The sequence below is a fragment of the Camarhynchus parvulus genome, chromosome 1 (assembly GCF_901933205.1).
Source record: "Camarhynchus parvulus chromosome 1, STF_HiC, whole genome shotgun sequence".
NCBI lineage: Eukaryota > Metazoa > Chordata > Aves > Passeriformes > Thraupidae > Camarhynchus > Camarhynchus parvulus.
This window is the reverse complement of record NC_044571.1, coordinates 111,191,397-111,211,352: the sequence shown is the minus strand read 5'-3', so window position 1 is coordinate 111,211,352 and position 19,956 is coordinate 111,191,397. Positions and strand designations below refer to the sequence as shown.

Sequence of the window (19,956 nt, the reverse complement as noted above, 5' to 3'; positions counted from 1 at the left end):
AATAGATCCCATTTATCAAATGAACACTCATTTATATCAAGCTGGCTCTTTGCAAGGCCAAGTCCCTCAGCGCTGGCTCGCTGTGACATTTGGAATGCCCTAGTTTAAAGCTGAAATGGAGCCAGCATCTGTTCCCAATGCAGAGCACATGGTATCCTGCACTCTGAGTGCATTTCAAAACTTCTCGTGGTTTTTCAGGGTACAATTTAGGCATTTCTGAAGTAACCCCATTTGTATATAGCTTATTTTGCTGGATTAACTCCATCACACTCTTCTGACCTGCATGTAAACACGATTTTCCCAGCAGCCAGAATTCTCCATATACCATAAAGCAAACAGGACTGCACATAATAAGCACTGAATTAACTTCTATCAAGGTAAGTTAAAAATTCATGAAGATTAATTACAACCTTAAAAATCACTTGTTAGCTATGTAGGCCAACACTGGCCCTACTTTATAGTCATTGTGACAAAGGCTCAAGCAATTTATCAAAGGAAAAGAGTGAACCAGCAGTACTGCCAGAAACCAAATCCATGGGTGTGACCTCCAGTCCTTTGAACAAGGCTCTGTGTTATATTTCTTCACTCTTCTGCACTACTGCAAAAATGCCAAAAAAATATAACTCTTGGTTCTGTCAATGCTTAAAAGAGTACCTTTCAAGAGACTATGATCAACTATTTCATTATGGTTTAAGCTCAAAGCAGATAACTCAAATTATTCTTTGTTCTTAATGATACATCACAAAGCCTGAAAGAATGAACAATACGAAGAAAACACAAAATATTTTTTATTGTCTACAAAGAGACTTCTTTGCCATTTTAATGTGTCAGAGTTTTGCTACTAACCAGCCAGCATCAAACAACTTGGTGCTAATCAAGTCTGTACTCAAATCCTAAGATAGGCTCAAGTAATGAGCTTTAGGTATTAAGAAACCCAAAATTTTCAGATATTATAACACCAAGACAGAAACTACAGAAGACAGGACACTATGCCCTAAATTATAAATCAGTAACCTATAATATCTCATGGTGAGTACAGTAGTACAAAATCTGGTCTCAAAAAACCCACAAACAACAATAACAAAAACAAACAAAGAAAAACAAAACAAAACCCAAACAAAACAAAAACCAAACCAAACAGAACAAAAAGCCAAACAACCAAAAAAGAGATCTGATGAGGTTTTGGGGAAAAAAAAAAAAAAAGTAGCTCAGCAATGTTATACATTTTAGGGTAATAAATAAGCATACTTCTGTTTAGGTTTGCTTCTGCAGAATCTGCAAAAACAGGTTACTGTCGGTAAGAGCATGGATGTGTTTGGTTAGTAGCAATGGCTGTAATTAACTTTGAAACATGTTTTGGATACTGAAAGTATACACTCCCAAATATAAGCCTCTACTGGGCTCCATAACTGGTAAGGTTACAAGCATTTGGGATTTAAACCAATGCCTTTGATTTCTGTTTGATATTTACCATGGTTTATGCCTGAAAGATTTCATAAAATTCAGTTGCATTAATACAAAGTGTTTAATGTTTTGTCAGTGACAAAAAAGTAGGATAAAGTACAAATACCTTTCTCAGGGAAGGCACTTTATCTGTGCTGTACTGACTGGTGCTAAGTGGATTTCATTCACAAGTACACCACATTCTGACAGATGTCCTTACACTTCCCCTTACACTGCCCATATTTATGTCTTCTGTATTGTTCTTGCCACAAACTGCAAGTGAGGTTTTGTGACAGGAGGAAAAATATGCAGTTTTCAGCAATTTTGATATTTATTCAATCCTTTAAAGTAGTCCAATGATCAAATACAAACTACTTACCGAGACAAAAGGCACTTGAAATTTTTCTATTATGCCACAAATATTTCTGATTTCTATAGAGCAGATGACAAAATTCATATGACAAAACTAAGAGAAGCTCTATCTATGTAAAAGATAACACATACCACCTTACTCCTCTCAACAGAAAACTATCTGGCATAGCTTAAAGTGATTAACTGGAAGTAGGATTAACTACATGCAAAAGATTTTGCTGTTTTCTCTACCAGCACTAAAATAGGCCTCCTAAAGAAACTCCTCAAAACTCCAAAACAGATACCAACACAAAAACAATAGTTACCAGATCAAGACAAATACATTTGTGCCCTGCTTTCATCTCCAAAGGAAAGTCAAAGGAGGCTTCTATTAACGGAAGGCAAAAATATATATTATGCAGATTGTTGCAAGTTGGAGTAAACAGTATTACTGTAGGTTTCAATACGTCCTTGGAAATGCTTTCCTTTGACTTTTAAGAGTCTTCATCTGAAACTATGTGAGCAGCAATGTTGAATACTTTCTTATAAAACTGACATCAATGTAATAACCCAGCCAATCCTTAACACCACTTGAGGAAATACACATCAGGAACTCTGCTTTATGTTCTCAGGTACTACTGACCACGGTGACACCCAAGGTTCATCAGGAGCTCCATCTCCCAGCAGGAAAAGATGATATCTAGGAAGCTGAAATGCAGTGCTGCTCCACCCCAGTGCAGAAGCTAAAATTGCTCCTAGCAGAACCAGGGTATCTCACCTCCAGGCACTCAGGCAAAATGAACACTGGAGCATGCAGAATGGCCAGGAGAAGGAAAGAAAAAGTGGAATCTGCTTTTAAGAGAGCATTCCGAGAGGAATGTCCTCTTTCCTGCTGAGGAGGTGCGTGCCCCCACTGTCACCAGTCCTGCCATCACCTTCCAGTGCCTGCCAGGGGCTGCTGCTTCTCCCACTCTGCCAGCAGGACTAACCCCAGCAATTCCAGACAAAGGCTCTGGGCAAAATTAAAGCCAACTATTTAAAGTTGTTTAAGCTAACTCAATACCCATCTTTAAACAGATTAAGAAGTGATTATACAGAAGCTTACCAGCATATCTATAGCCATGTCTTCTAGCAAAAAACACCCCAGGGCCTGCCTTTTCCACAAGTGAAATGGAGAACTTGGACAGCATGGAACTGAGTTAAGGCATTTAACATTCTGCACACCTGCCTAATTTAACATACCATTTAATCCTGGTAGTATAGGAATTGTACACTGCTGAGTTTGTTTGGGGGAACTCGGGAAATAGATACATAGATAGCATAACAGATATGGGTCATAACCCACTACATTACAAATGTAAACACCAGCAAAGTGACCAGGATTAAAGACAGATTACATCAAAAGTTGAGCTCAAGTAGAAAGCTGAGTCTTGATGGTAGATGACTGTTATCAGTGTACTGACATAGGTTAAATTATAGCTGAGTATGTAAAAACAAATGGGGGGAAAAAACCCTTTTAAACAGACTTTGTTTAAAAACAAATGGGGAAAAAAACCCTTTAAAAATTACATTGTCGTTGCATTAAAGCATATGTATTCATCCTAGGCAACAAAAAACAACCTGTTTAACTCCAAAGACTCTTTTTACTGAAGAGAGTTCTCAGGACACAACAGTGTTTTTAAAATAAAACCAAATTTAAAAGAACCAGATTTTTTCCTCATTTCCTAGAAAGGTAAATAACAGGAACAGACTACAATAACTGTAACAAAGCAATGCAACCTAAATACAGAGGTGTGTTGGGTTTAACAGTTTAATTTTAACAGTTTTTTTATTTTTGTGAAGTTTCAGCAGTTCAAAAAGGGTTGAACAAGCACTGATGGTTCAGAAAACATGAAGTTCACAGGGAAGAGAAGGGACAGATTCTCATCTTGCCCATGATATCTGTTAGAGAGCAGTCAGCATTAACGACACACTCAATCTTCCCAGAGAAAAGCCTGCAGATCCTTGAGGAACAAGAGGAGGAAAATAAGGGGCTATTAAAATTCACTGATGTGACTCAGATTCCATCTCACGATATTCACATTCAATATTTAACGATTCAACACACACTAGAGCACTTGGGACACATCTGAATCAGCAGCTCACTAAGCTCCAAAGACACAAAAAAGCCAAGACTTGCACTCAAGTGCAACAGTGAAAAATCCAGTTTTGTTCAAAGGGTGGCATAGTTTGTGTCTGAACTGATCCCTTTCCCTTAGTGCCAGGACAGACTGGTCTCAAGTGTCAACAGGTTCTTGATACATGATCAGTTATATCCCACTAGACTATTCTGGGGACACTCAAGGATAGATGATCAGGAATCACATGCAAAGTCACAAGAACTCACAGAGCTGCAGTGCAACATCTTGGAAGTGACTGAACACAGGCAGGTTTAATGGTCTGCCCTAATGCAGTTAATGGAAGCAATCCAACTGGAAGAAAGCTACAGGAGGAAAAAAAATTAAATAAATAAAGGAGAGAGATCTAAAGGATCTCTCACATCACTGCCTCATCCTGAAATACAAATCCAGTACATGCTGTACACGACTTGTTTTTGCAGCGAGAGACAGCTTTCATGTATCAAAGCTCATTATTAGAAGATCAAGGTACAACTTAACTACGAAGCTGTCTGAAACACTCAGCATCAAGGCAGGCAGTTATTTACAAAGCAAACACATTGTCTGTACAGTCCTTAAAAGCACACAATGTAAATGCAATGAAATATTGCAATCAAAAATGAAAATATATTAGAAGTGCACACAAATGTCTGCAGTCTCCAGCTGTCTACAGAACACTGAGGCTCCAAAGGTTATAAAGCAAATACATTTGCATCCTAAGACTGAGTAGATTTCAAATATTATAATACATGCAAAGCCTTGGGACTACAACCCACACTCCTACTACCTGGCAGCCATTAACACACATGATTCATGCTCTGTTAGTCACAGATATTACACATAAGGTTAATCCCTTAAAATCAAAAAGTGCATCTGCATAGTTCTGCCCATTTGAAGAAATTATGACAAATCTGCAGACAACCGAAAAGGCCTCCTGAATTTCTGAAGTACAGAAAATCAACAGTCTGGAACAGTTATACCAATTTTTCATCATTTCTTTCTGGCCAAATATAAGGCCAGAGATCCACCTTCCATTTTAATTCATATGTCAAAATGCAACAGCAGCAAAGCAGTTGGTGGTTTAGAAAATTAAAACATCAAAACTCAGTAAGTAGGTTCATTGATAAGTTCTGATCTAGGCAGTAGTATAAAAATCTTCTAAAAAGAAAAAACAAAACCCAAAAAGCAGGTTTCTGCAAAGTAATCCCACCAAAGAACACAATAATGTGATCCATAAGGGTCTACAGTTTTACACAAACTGGTGTTTGTACATAAAAAAACAGAAGCTGTGCTGCTACGAATCCTCGGCATCCTAAAAACAGCCATTGGAAATCATTCTTGTATTCCAGGACAGAGTGACAGAAGGCAACAAGTAATCCCAGACCCTGCATGTAATTTTTCCTTTTTAAAGAAAATACACAAAAATTATCATCAACACATTATCACTGAATGGAAGTAAAATGAGACAACACTGTGGAGAAAGAAGCAGTAACAAACCATATCAATTAAACCACAAAACACACAGGAAGATGAAACTGAAAAAAGGTCAATGATATCAATCACATGCAAAGATTTCTAAGATAACAGCAAAACAAGCTGTCAAATTTGCCTAGATTAATGCTACATGGCTGTACCCCTTGCAGGTCCAAGTGGCTCCTGTCCTCCACTCCCACAGCTCAGTTAGTCGATGCTTGAAATAAGCCCAAAGATAACAGAAGGCTGATTAAACTGAAATTAGAGCTAAGCATTCAGCACTTAGGCCACAGAAATACTCATCTAACCTTAATCCTTCCTCCCAGCTCACATCTCTTTCTGGTCTTCTGATATGTACTAAATTATTACCAGCCAGCATTTTTTTATTTGTTGTTTTGTCCAGATGATTCTGTTACGCTGTGCTTTTATTATCCTTTACCAATATTAAAGGCTTTAAAATGGGTGTCTTTATTATCTGAGCTGATTTACTTTGAAGTAGGAAAAAAATCATTAATCCTGTATGCTAGGATCACCCCTCATATCTTTTCCTACAACCTGTCTATGGTTTTAGACATACATATAGTGCCTTTCTGCTTCTTGGTACCAATTTAAATGAGATAGGATCAGGGAATTCATTTCAGACACAGTCTCTTGATTAAACTCCTCCAAATTCAATTTGTTATCAACAGGTCTCGATGCCACATTGTTCTCTCAACAGCCCATCTTGTAATCTTTTAAGGACTGTAGTCACTAAGCCTTGATTTTATTAACAAGGGAAAAAACTCCTAAGATATCCAGTTTAAGGCAATACCTGGTCACTGTCCTCTCTTGTGGATTTTTCAATTAAAAAGTTACATCCCTTTTCTGCAATGCTCTTAGGCATCTTAAGCTTTTCTACACAACCAGTGAAGATCCAATGACTACACCAAATTTCCTGCCTTCCTAAAGCTTCCTGCCTCCTTCCAATATTAGACTGAGCATGTAAAAATTGTTCTACAGATGTGTTTTCCTCCAACTCATTCATTACACAGTGAACTTCAATTCTGACTCTGTCTATTTCTATTATTCAGAAATCATTTCAGAAATCACAGAAAAAAAAATCTGAGGAGTTCACTTACATCTTTCTAAACACGTCAGTTAGTCAAGTTGCACAAAGTATTTGTTGTGTAATAGAATATATCACTACAGAACTGTGCTCTCATAATCAGACCATCAGGTACATTTATAATGCTTCTTTTTTAGTAGTTAATCTGTTAGACTTGAAGAAAAAACAACATAAAACACCTCTACCAGATCTGGAATTTAGCTGTGACAGATAAGTGGTTTTAACTCATGGTGGAAAAGAGAATTAATTCCAGAGGTTTAGGACATTAAATATAACAGTGTACCAGAAAAAAAAAAAACTAACATGAAAAGTATAATGCAAAGAATTTAAGAAGAAAGGCTGGTTAAATACTCTGCCCATCTCCAAGTTTGCAAGAGCACCAGCTACAAAGCTGATCATGTTAAAGCTGTCTGACCCTTCTTACTCTGCATTATTTTCAAAGACCAACACACCACATGTTAAAATTTAGCTGGAACAAAAACTGGGGAAAATAATGCCTTTCTTTTTGGTTGTTCTCCCCAGCATTCAAGTCTCCCTTCTCCTGGGTTTGATTGGTTTGTTTGTCCAAGGAAAGCAAACGAGAGAATGAAAGTTTACAGTATTTTAAGGAACTATTTTAATTGCACTCTCACACTCTGGGCAATGTATTTTAGGAAATACCAAATGTTCAACAGCAACACCCAATTCTATGTTCATTCAACCAGCCACTGCTAGTTTTATAAACTGACATGAATGGAAGGCAGTCAGTATCCAAACGAATCAGTTATAATAGCTATTCTTGCCTGGTTTTCAACCCTACTTATGAGCAGGGCAATCAACTAATTTCAAAACTGTAATTAGCTCTGGGGTTACTGTGGTTCATCCTACAAACAGGGGGAACTATCGAAACCTAAGTAGTTCAGTGATTCTCCCTACATACAAATATTCACAGATCTCTTTTTAGTAAGAACTGCTGAAGCTTTACAAAATTTGATCACAATGAATCTAACTACTGGTTTCCTTACACTGAGTCTTTTACAGACTTCAAACTTTTCCCAAATCTTAAAAACCAGGCTGATAAAGACTTAGTAAGATATGAAACAATCTTTTAAGAAGGGGGAGTGACAGCTCACAGGAAAGCACCACAATGCTATCTCTAAGATATTTGCTAAGCTTAAAAGAAAAAGAAGGACCCAAGATTTCAGAAAATAGTACCTGCATGAAGATATCAGAGATTGGGGAGAGCTGATTATTTTGATATTTGCTTCCATTGTATCAAGTTCCTCAGCTTCCAACAACCACTCTGAGCTAAAATACAGCATCAGTTCCTCTCCTTTTAAACTGAGAGACTTTCTCTGGATAACCTGCTATGTCAGACAGCAAAAATAAACCAATGAAACAAAAACCCCAAAACAAACAAATAAAAATAAAAAGGAAAAGTCTTCATTCTTCCTGCTCTCAAAACAGAGTCATTCTTGGCAGCAGGACCCTCTACAGAAAAGCAAATAAACCCATCACATTAAATACTTCAGAGGAATTATGGATCCCTCTTTCTGCAAGAAACCCATGCTGCCATTTCTCTAGCCAAATCGTTATTTGCTATATTTAATCCACACAGAGGCCTTTATTGTGCTGGCACAGAACACTTTACCTGCCACCGGAACATGTTTGTTCACTGGTGGCTGAAACATTGCCACAATGATACAAAATTGCAAGATTTGGAGATTCCTGTGAAAGTATCCTGAGTAATTACACTTGCCAGCTTCAGGTCAGAATTTAACTTGGATACTACAGTTTGCACCCGTGTTTTTCAGAGTAAAAGCTCAGTTTCCATCTGTGATCCAGTACCAGGGCTCCTCCCACAGCACCAGGCTAAGAGGATGCCTAAACTGAATTAAAGAGAGTTACTGACAGTCTCCCCCAGGCCTGCTTTCCTCTGGAGACCTCAAATACAAGAAGTGTCTGAAATTGAGACTAATTAGCCTACAAATGCTGAAGGAAACGTAGCTAACAGATACATCGCTGACACACATCTTCCCTCTGTCAGCACAGCAGGAGCTCTCACCAAAGGAGTGAAGGACACATCCCAGGGATGCACCCACTGCCCCATCTCCGTGAGCTGTTTCTCTGGAACTCTGTCCAGAACTGACTGGTCTTCAGAGCAATTATTTAGAGATCTTGCAAAATCAGACAGAGTTTTTACAAGGCAAAATAAATTCCAAAATAAATTCCAGGGGTGAGCTATCTGCATGGAAAGGTACATTACACACATCCTTCCTGGAGCAGCTGTTTTCAGAAGCTAAGAGGGGCTATTTATAGAGCGCCACTTGATTGCCAGTTCACATGAAGCTAAAACACTGAGTAAATAGGAAACAGCAATTAGTTCTCAGATGTCTTACTTCAAAACATGGTCATTGTCGATATTTCTGATATTTTACACTGTAGCACAACACAACCATCCCAGTGAAGGGCTCATTAAGCAAGTACCATCCACACAGACACATCTTCCTCCCAACTGCACTGTTAGTCATGGACTTGGTATAATGCTTTTCCTTTGATTTGGTGGCTGAAAAAGCACAGCAAGCAAAGATATACATAAACTACTTCATTTTGTACCTGAATCCATAACTGTTTATACAAATTTACAAAGAAATTTTGCCCAAATAAAAACCAAAAAATGCACATGGACAATGCCTTGAGTCTCCCACTACTCCTAAGTCACAATGAAATTCCTGTCCTCCATTTGTTCTGTCTGCCAGACTGTTGAAACACTACTAAAAAAAAGAAATTATAAATAGGAAGAAGCCTCACTTCCCACGCAGATCAGACCGGCAGTGACCAACAAGCAGTGGCACCCAGCTGCCCACTGCAGTCTTGACCAGTGGGCCAGAGAACAGAGCTCCTACACAGAGCTGTTGAACTCTGAAAAAGACTCACACCTACACTGCCCTGCACACAAAAAGGCACAGCAACAGGCCTCTTCTCTGGGAAATCTGCACTTGAACAACCACACCTGAGTAGCAGCCCAATCAGTGGGTTTATCAAGGCCATAAATGCCATTTGGGGTAAAAGTGCAGTGGTTCCACAAGACAAGCACACCCTGTACCAACCCCCTGGTGAAAAGCAGGAGTCAGTAAGGACTGAGCATGTCTTGCCACCACCAGTGCAGATCTCAACACCAATTCAGTGGGAAGCCTCTCCCAGGTCCTATTCTTTCAAGGCTCTCAAACCACTGAACTTGTTTAGGTGAAAGGAGGAACAGCAAATATGAGACCTTAGCCAAGGCACCAGAGTTCTGTTTTTAACTAAAGGAATGTGCATTTTATTGGAGCAGCATCGAGAGAAGACATCTTGGTAAGTCTGGGAAGATGATTTCTACTGTTCAAATCTTAGTACTTCAACTCTCAGAGACACATAAAAGCAGAAGAAAAAAACCAACAAAAAAAAGACACTTCTTCAGAATATGCACACTACAGTCTCCTAATTTTAACATTTAGCTTTTCTGCTCCAACTGGAGCAGACAAAAAGAAAAAAAAATCCAGTCAGAAGGATTGATCACTAAAAATTAGAACAATCCTCAGCTATGGCTTGGCCCAGCACAGCTTGAGACACTACCAAAATCAAAAGCAGCTAAGATCATTAGTTCACAACCTTTTTTTTATTTTAGGAGTCAATATTTCTTTCCAAGGAACTTGTGCACTGCACACACACATACACCCCTCTCTGGTAGAAACCTACCAGTAATAACCTTGATTTCCTTGATTAACCTTTTGTGGATTACTGAGTACTCAGGGACTACAGACTGAAAACTCCCGAGTTAGGCTCGGTAATGTGATATCCCACCTTAAATTCCACTAGGAAAAAACCAAACGACAGACCATGACCACCGAGCACAGCCGGGAAAGCCTGGGAGGCACAGATCGACACTCGTTTTACAACGCTGTAAATCAAGCTCCATCTCGAGTACTCGAGGTTTGCACTCCAAGGCAGGAATTGTTTTGCCACATGAGCACAAAGAACGCGTTCCCGACCCACCGAGCCACCTACCCCGGAGAGACACCCCCAAATCCACAGTGCCACTACCATGGATCTCCACACTTCCGAAAACACGGGAATAAATGCCGGTATTTTAAAATATTTTTTGGTAATGTTTTTTTACAGAACCTGCGCCACGACAAAGAATATCGAGAGCTCCTTCACGCCACGGAAACCTCCCCGCGGCCTCGGGAACTGAAAGTGGCGCTGGCTTTAACTTGGAAAGTGAAAATTCTTGGCGAGGGCATGGAGGCGAGGGCAGCCCGGGGCTGCGGGGACCCTGCGGAGCACTTGGGGACACAAAGGGCGGGCGGATCGGCCCGCAGCGAGCGCGTTCCAGCGGCTCGGCTTCCCCCGAGCCCCGGGAACACCTCCAGGGCGCCGGGACAGCGGCCGCGCCATGATCCCGGAGGCGCCTACGTGCTTTGTTCCCAGCCTCGGGCAGCTCAGCGCCGGTAAATCCGGACCCTGCCCGGCGCCGGGCACGGAACGCCGACACCGGAGCTATTTTGAGCCGCCGCCCAACTTCCCGGCTGGATCTTGGCGTGCAACAGTTCCTTCTGGCAAGCAAGGGCGGCGGGCGAGCGCAGCCGCGCACCGAGGCACCGGGGGGTCCTGGCGGGCCCCGGGCCACCCGGCAGAAGCACCCTAACCACCCGGCAGCTGAGGGATGGGGCTGGGGTGTCCCGGAGCACCCCTGAGGGCGCGGGGGGCCGGGAGCGGGTTTGGAGGAGGCGTCGCCGCCCCACACGGGGCACAGGAAACTTCGGAGCTGCGGGACAGCGCGGCCGAGCGGGGGAGCGGCGGCGCCTGGAAGGGGGTCCGGCCCCACTCCCGGCTTGGTGGGACGCCAAGGACGGCCAGAGCCCGCGGGCACGTCCCGCGCCCCGAGGCGCCCGTGCTTACCGAGGTAGTGCCTGCGCAGCAATCCGGGCTCCTCCAGCCCCAGGGTCCGCTTGCGCACGTCCCAGAGCAGGTGTGGGCAGCGCCCGCGGGACATGGCCCCGCGCGGGCGGCAGCGGCGCGCGCCGAGCGGGGGGGGTGCGCCGGGACCGGCCGGGCGCGCGCGATCACCATGGGAACCGCCGAGCGGGCCCCCGCGCGCGCGCCCCGCGCCCGCCTCGCGTCGAGGCACCGACCGCGAGCCACAGGCGCGGCGGCTCCGGGACACGCCCACCGCGCGCGGGGCCACGCCTACCCCCGGCCTCCGGGGGTCACGCCCACCGGGCAAAGAAGGGGGGGCATGGGGAGCCCGAGATTAATGGGCGTCTCGCGCGAGCCGGTGACGTCGTCCCGCCCCGACTGAGGGGAGGGCGCGTCGTGGGCGGGGACGGTGACGTCAGCGCGCTCGGCTCCGCCGGGAACAGACCCGCCCTCTCCAGTGAAGCGGTGTGAAGCCGCAAAGCGGCCATATTGGCTTTGGGCGCATTACTCGTAGCGCAGCGTTCCCCCACGGCGGCCATCTTGAGGGGAGAGCGAAGCAGAGGCGGCCATCTCTGAGCCGGGTGCCTTGCCCTTGCGAGGGCGGCGGGCGCGCCAGCTCTCCCCAGGTGCCCGGGCCAGCGCGCTCAGCCAATAGCGCCGCGCGCAGCAATCCGCCCCGCCCCGCCCCCTGCGGCAGTGCCCAATCAGAGCGTGGGCTGGCGGTGGGCAGGTCCGGGGGCGGGGCCGGGGCGGAGGAAGGACGCACGGACGGGACGCGGCCCCCGCTCAGTGCCCGCTCGCCCCTCGCTCCCCGCTCGGAGCCCGCTCGCCCCGTCCCTCGCCATGGCCGCCGCCGCCGCGGGACTCCGCGCCTCCTATCACCGCATGCTCGACCGCATCGAGCTCATGCTGCCGCCGCGGTTCCGGCCTTTCTACAACCACCCGGCGGGTAATGGGCGGGGGTCACCTTGGCCCCCGGTTGGAGCGGCGGGAAGGGCGGAGCGGGGGATGCGTTCCGTACGGCTGCGGGGCGGGATCGGGGCCGCAGTAACGCGGGTAGGAGCGGGAAAGCGGCCCTGGAGCGGAGTCCTGCTCCGTAACGGGGAATTGATGGTGTCTGCGAAGGGAGAGTAGGATAATCGGGCGGCTCCGGGAGGGATGCGCTGCTGCCGCTGTCGCGGCACCGCGGCGTGGATCCAGGGATCGCGTGGGATGCCAGAGCCTGGCCCAGGGGATGTCGTGGGTTTAAAGGGGCATGGAGGCCTCGGCAGCCGCTTCTTTCAAGAGGATGTGCTGGAAAAATCATAGAATGGTGGAATGGTTTGGGTTGGAAGGGATATTAAAAGATCATCCACTTCCACACCTTCCACCAGAGCAGGCTACTCAGAGCCCCATCCAGCCTGGCCCTCGACACTTCCAGGGTTTCTGATCTTGAAATGTGCCTTGGTCAAGTCAGGCAGCCTTTGGTTTTATTTCCTTTCTGCTGAATCCCACTCTACTACCAAAGCAACTCGTGCCCTTGGTGAATTCACTGGAGGACTCCTGTGGGTAAAGAATGAGCTCCCCTCACCTGACCTACAGTTTACCTTTCCGTGGGGGTTTGTGTTATTAGGGAGAAACCTCCTGTAAAGTGATCTCATTCAGAGCCATCTACGTGGTGTTTGTCGTGTAAACAAATTGCGTCGGTTGTTAAAACAAGCTCCCGATAAAATCCTGGCATTCCATAGACTCTGTCCCCACCGCTCTGTGTCAGTGTCACAGGCATCCTTGACTCTTCACCTACCAGGAATATGCACTGTGAAAGTGGACTTTGGTTTGCAGTCAGTTGCTCTATCCTCTTACAATGGCCCTTTCTTGGAAGGAAAATCGTTGCTCTAAAGACATAACAAAGAGTGAAAAGTGCAATTCTCAAAATGTTTGATTTGTACTGAATTCACTTGACCAATGTATTTAACATTAACGTATTGTTTTTATATATAAAGAGACAATATGTCCAACACTGAGAGACACATTCCACTGGTGGGAAATGTGGCAGCTTCCTGATGCTCTTAGTGGATGCAAGGCACAGCAGGTACTGGGAACATCCATGTTCCTTCTTCAACAGAGCTCTAGTGGGAATTGGAGAAGGTTTTGCAGGTTCTCTTGCAGTGCTTTTCACTTCACAAAATTGCCTGTGGGCTGCTTTTGGTCATCACCATAATGTTGTAATTAATAAATCCATTTTTAGGGATTCTGTGTATATATGTATGTTATATATACACACACATATCTATTACTGATGGTATAAGTGAGAAAAGTCACAGCACAAGCAAGTATAGAAACTGAGCCCCTGCAACTTCTATTTTAGCCTTGAAGGTGTGTCAGTGAGAAAGTTATGCAATAGATGTCACTCTGACTGCAGAAAAAAAAGTGGGTTAAAAATGAAAGGCTTTCTTTTATCTCCAGTGACATCTAAATCTCTAGTCCAATTCAGGAATATAAGCATCATTGTCATGAAATTATAAATCACTTGTGAGGCATGAAGCACTTTCTGGCATAAAGAAAGCTTCCAGCAAAATAATTGGTGCCTGTTACAAACTGTTTCTTTGGCTGGCATTGCTGGAGGACAGTGGAGGGCCTGGCACACCAACTCCCCAGGCTGCCATGGGAAAGCAAGGGCTGAGCTTCTGCTCCCTCCCCTTTGGCCCCTCTGGTTCACTATGCCTGGCTAAACTCAATTTTCAGCCCAAAGACTTCTTATACTTAATAGAAGTCATAAATTCTGTAAGCTGGTCACACATGTGATATCCAGATTAGCCTCTGGTGTCCCCCTGCTCTCTTGTGCTGCTGTCATATTCATCCTTGAAAAATTCATGAGCTGGGAAGAACTCACCAGGCTGGGTACTTGCTGGATTGCCTCCAAGGAGAGGTGTTTGACAGTCTTACCTAATTACAAACTTGGCTTTGTACCCTGCCTGTCTCCAGCTGTTTCTTAGCTCTGCAGTCAGCAGTTTGAAATGGTTGAGTTTTCTATTATTAATAAAAATTAATGTCAGTCTTCTTGAAAACTCTACTAGATGTTTAGGGAATGTCAAGTTTCATAATTTATACTCACCCCCACATCCTCTAGTACTCCAAATCTGAATTTGTGTTTTAGAATAAGATAAATGTTAGTAATTAAAGCTACTCTGTAAGACTGATTTATTTACAACAAGCTGAATTTGCAGCCTGATACTGACACACCAAATAAGTGTCTAAGGGAACAGCAGCTGAAGTTTGTATCTTTAAAGGATGAACATTAAGCTGCTGTTATCTAATATTCAACAATATTAGACAAAAGGAAATGTGCTTGTGTTATTAAACACAGTTTGAAACTTGATCACAGGCAGGGTGGGTTAAAAAGGGCTTTATGCAAAGCTGCCAAGCCAGTTTTTGTTTCCCAAGTCGTAGTTTTAAACTTGAGGGTGTTTAAAACTGAAAGTACAAGTAGTTAGTGCAAGGTCTTTTAAAGGCTGAATTATTAGTGAAGAAATAACTCTCATAAAAAGCAAGCAACCAAAGTCCTGGTGGTTACTCCTGTGTAATATATTACACTGAAAACTTGGCTTCATCTTGCATGTTATCAGAGTGCTGAGCAGTGACCCAAACATTATTTTTTTGTGATAAAATTAGAACAGTGTCCTGCCTGTTTCACAGGAAGGTTGGTACTTTGGATTGTGGTCTCTCATTTAAGGCTTGGAGCAGACGTCCCAGATTAATGATTTCTGGCATAGTTGTAGGTGTGGCTTTGCAGGGCTTTCTTTTAGCCAACCACTTGCTATTTTGGCACCACTGAAAGTTACATGTATTTGTAAGAGAGTTGTTTTTTCCCCAGGTCCAATGCCATTGGATTTTTCTCCCTTCCTTCTTGAGATTTCATCCTCTTCCCCATTATCCTCCTTTGCCCACTGGTAGATTTTTGGGATGTTTTCCCTGTTCCTAGGCCTTTTCCTAACTCTTTCAATTATAAATGCATTTTGCCTGCTCTGGTGTCCTCAATTGCTTAAACATGGACACACAAAATCCTATCCAGCTGTTGCAGAAATGTATGGAGTGATTACACAACTGAAGGCTGATGCATTGGGTTGATGAATTATGAGTATTAGGTGCCAGAGCTCATGTACAGCAGTAGAAAATGCTAATATAAACAATTAATTATTAAAAAGAAAAAACAACAAAATAAACAAATTTAAACTTACTGTGGGTATTAGAACAGCCACATTTACTAAATAATTTAACTTCTTTTCTCCCATCCTCCCTCAGGTCCCAAAACAGTGTTTTTCTGGGCACCTGTTATGAAATGGGTAAGTACAAGATGCCAGCTGGTGTCTGGGTGTCAAGCCCAGGGCCATCTGCAGCAACACACTGAGCAAGCAGAAGTTTCCCAACAGATACTTGAGCCTGCAGAAAGATTAGAGGCTCTAATTCTTAATATATGGGGAGGAAGAAAATTAGCCTTAATAACAGATGTAGCACGACATGAAGGGGATACAGCGTGAAGAAAATGCTTTGTGGAAGAATTGTGCTTTTCACTGGGTTTCACAAAGGCTTTCTCTTGTGAAACACCAGCTGTTGCTCAACGTAGGCATGATGCAAAATCATAAAGCATGTGTCTCTTCTGAGACCGAGGAATTTGAGAAGTATCTTAAGGAAGCCAATTCCTAAGGCTCATAGCTTGAAGCATGTCAGAGTGCAAGGTGGTCTTGGCATAAAAGACAAATGCAGCTGCCATTGTATCTGTCAATGGTTCTCTGCCTCCTGTGAGGTTCTGCTTCCCACTGCCTGCAGCCCTGGGCTGAGTTTGTGCCCAGGTGATGCAAATGCCACCTCCTAATTCACTGTGCTCTTCTGAGGTGTTGCATTGATACAGATAAAACAAGAGATCTCCAAACCCACGAGGGTTTGATCTTGTTTGATAACAAGGATGTAACCTGCTCTTACCACTGCCAGCTGCTTTGTAACTTTGCCATTGTGAACCCCAAGGTTTTATAGGCCACAGGCAGCACTGTGCTCTAAGCTACAGCTTGGTTTCTTTGTAAGTTGTCTGGACTGGAGCTGCAGGAGCCATGGTTAACCTTCCCTTCCTTCAGAGGTTCTCCCTGGAGACACCCTCCTGAGGCTGAGCACACAGGCAGCTCTTCTGTACCCAAAGAGTCCTGGATGAAAGCGTTAGGACTGTCTTTCTTAGGGGTTTTGTTTGGGTGTTTTTGTGAGCTGGTGTAAAGGGAACATGAAATTGTATTTCCAGTAGAGGGCAGTAACACAACAAACAAAGCAAGCAGTGTTTGCTGCTAATGTCAAGTAAATCGGCCAAGCTGTTCCTCAATTCACCTGCACATTTTCTACCATTACCGAAATTATATTTAAGAAAAAGCATTTTTACCCCCTCAGATGAAGCTGAGTGAAGACTATATGGGGTGAAGTTTATCAGCAGTATCTTATCCTGACCTGTGGGAAGAAGGCCCTTATTTAGATAAGTTTCTACTTGTTGCATGAAAACCAAGGTGGATTTTTTTTTCAGCTGCTTTCTTAAGCAGCTGTGTTTAAATTAACCTTGTTCTTGAATTAATACAAAACTGCCAGTGCCTGGGATTTTATTGCCACACAGTTGTAGCTGCCATAACTGTGTTCTTTTTCCTGCCACAAAGGACTGGAAATGGATGGTGTCTCCCAGAGTCTAATTGCTCACAGAATGCATCCCATCTCCTGCATAATGCAGCAGGATAAGCACTGAGCTCTGAAGCAGCTTCCCCTTGTAAAGCTCTTCATCTGTTACAGGAGTCCCAGACTGGTGCTCACTGAATTTCTCTTTGCAGGGCTTGGTGGGGGCTGGACTGGCTGACATGGCCAGACCAGCAGAGAAGCTCAGCACGGCACAGTCTGCAGTACTCATGGCCACAGGTAAAGCCACACTTACTCCGTGTGTTCACACAGGATCTTCCATCAGTACTAATACACTTCTACAGAAAGCCTTAAGTTCAACATGCTGGCTGGTCACTATTGCTGTTGCATGCTGATTCTAGGCCAGACCTCTACTTGTTATTAAATCAGTAAGCATTCTGTAATTATGGAACAGTCTTCTACACCTGTCTTAATTTGGAATTGTTCAGCACAAGTTGCTACGAGTTAGGCATGAGTGTCATCCCTTAAGTTACCATGATACCATTCATTGCAGTAAGTGACCTCTTTTCCTTCAGATCAAGTAATTTTGAAATCAGTCCAGGGTACAGTGACTTTTTTAGAACAGACTTTAAGGGATTTAAGAATGGTAGGGTAATTACACTAACATAAATGGAAAGAATTTCCAAGTGTTCCAAGAAATTGGAAGCAGTAGCACATGGGACTACTGCACTGCTGTCTGCCAAGAATTCTCACGCTGGCAGAAACAATATTCTGTAATCTTAGAATCATTTAGGTTGGAAAAGACTTTTAAGATCATAGAGTCCAACCATTAACCCAGCACTTCCAAGTCCACCACTAAAATGCGTCTCTAAGTGACACGACTACACTTCTTATAAACACCTCCAGGGATGGTTCTGCACCACTTCCCTGGGCAGCTTTTTCCAATGCTTTTCCTGTCTGAAAGGGTTCTCCGGACTTTATTATCTGATGCAGTCCTGTGCATTTTGCACAAGTTTTGCATAATCTCCAGTATAGTGCAGCAAACTGGATATGCAGCAAAATATCACTACACTGCAACATTGCTGGAGATTTAAGGTCTAGGCTGCTGTAGACCATAGAGGATCTTTGATATTCAGACTATGACTGACCTTACTGTAGCTGTTTCAGAAAAATGCAGAACATACCTGTAGATGTCCCACTGGCACTTTTCACTGAGAAAAAGGTAGTTTTAAGCAAAGCAGTTGTCTAACATGAAATTATGAAATCTGTTTACTTCAACTGGCCTATGAATCTGCCTCCAAACTTAGGGAAATATCTGAATATTTATTTTGAAATATCTTTAAACTTACCATTTTTTTCAACAGGCCTTATTTGGTCGAGGTACTCCCTGGTGATTATCCCTAAAAACTGGAGTCTGTTTGCTGTGAACTTCTTTGTTGGCAGTGCTGGTGCTTCCCAGCTTTTCCGAATATGGAGGTATGCATTAACAAGGGTACAAGTACAGCTAAGCGTTAACCAGGAATTTATAAATGCTGCCAGCCTCTCTGTCAGTGCAACAGGCAAGAGGAACTGAACCATTCGTGAAACATTACAGAATGGTTTTGCTACGTTGTTAATTTTACAGTTAAGTCGGAGTGAAGCTGTAAATATTTTCAGTCTAGCTAGAGCAGCATTGAATCTGTGTCAGTTCCAGCTAGATCAAAGGGCTTTTAAGCAGAGCAGCATTTTTCAAAAAAGTTGTTTCTTGAAGGAAATGCTAGGAGTTTTCTGGCTTCAGTACTGGCCAGGAATGTGGCAAACTTAGCTACTTTGGAACTTCCTACAAGAATTAAGATATCCTATCCCAAGTTTCCACCCTCAAGTCCATTGTAATTTTAAACCTCCTCTTGTGAACAGATTGCTAGGAAAACACTGTTATTGTACCTGGTGTTCTACTCTATTCTTAGCCTGTGCTCTTTCTTTTTTATTCCTATAGGTATAATCAGGAGCTAAAAGCACAAAAGCAAGTGCAATAAAGAGATGCTTAACCCAACAGGTCAAATCCAGCAACGCACAAACCCATCCTCATGGGACCTAGCTTCACTAATTTTAATGTTTTTTTCTCTGAGAAAATAAAAGAGGAAAATAAAGAAGAGCAAATGTTTTCTAAGTGCAAATAACCAAGTATCTCCACACAAATAAAGGGCAACCTTTTAAAATGAAGGCAGCATTGTTTGTTATGTATTGTCTCTTTAAAGAAACTGGCTGGATTTTGCCTAAAAAGAGTTGCTAAGCCTCACCTTATCTGACTCCACTGAACAGTGCTGGGAGTGACACAGTACTGGTGACAGCCAGAGCTTCAGACTGAAGTGATCTTTCCTGTCACAGTCAGAAAACCACCTGGGTGGGAGTTTGCCATATTTCAACAACCAACAGTAGCATTTGCATTTCATTTCCTGATGCTCTTCCTTCCCTGGTAGCATAAGGATATTTGTTCCAGCTTCAGCTGTGTGTGTCTTCATTTGTTCCCCAGCCACCACTCTCCTGAAAAAAAAGACAGCAAACAAATGTGCCACTTCTGTTTTAGCTTCCTTCACAACTCCAGGCAGAAAATGGGGTTGTTGAAGCACCAGACTTAGACTCAGGAATTCACATGCAGGGGAAAAGATAACTGAGGCAAGGTAGTTCTGATGAGTCTGTCAGCTCCCCTTTTTCAAAGGCTGTCCCACCACGGAGTCAGTTCTCTGCTCTGCCACAGTTCCACTAACATGTCTTGGTCCTTGTGGCTTGGTCCTTGGTCCCAGGGTCTCAAGTGGCAAGTTCTCCAGCTGTGTTGGTCACCAAGTAGACACAGTGACTCAAAAGAATACT

At 43.5% G+C, this 19,956-nt stretch overlaps 2 protein-coding genes across 5 annotated transcripts in view; one reads left to right on the top strand and one right to left on the bottom strand.

Moving 5' to 3' along the window:
* The window catches only part of DCAF6 (DDB1 and CUL4 associated factor 6), a 74,482-nt gene extending 62,883 nt beyond the window's left edge, over positions 1-11,599 (bottom strand). For all 4 annotated transcript variants that reach the window (XM_030949688.1, XM_030949431.1, XM_030949513.1 and 1 more), the window contains exon 1: positions 11,449-11,599. In XM_030949688.1, coding sequence (XP_030805548.1) covers positions 11,449-11,542 — 94 coding nt within the window. In that variant the 5' untranslated portion in view covers positions 11,543-11,599. The remainder of the gene's footprint in view (positions 1-11,448) is intronic.
* A 608-nt stretch (positions 11,600-12,207) lies between these two features.
* Positions 12,208-19,308, top strand: MPC2 (mitochondrial pyruvate carrier 2). The gene is made up of 5 exons (XM_030966361.1): positions 12,208-12,415; positions 15,748-15,788; positions 17,301-17,385; positions 18,471-18,582; positions 19,082-19,308. Exons 1-5 carry the CDS (start codon positions 12,310-12,312, stop codon positions 19,119-19,121), a joined length of 384 nt encoding a protein of 127 aa, XP_030822221.1. The 5' UTR covers positions 12,208-12,309; the 3' UTR covers positions 19,122-19,308.
* Positions 19,309-19,956: the final 648 nt, after the last annotated feature.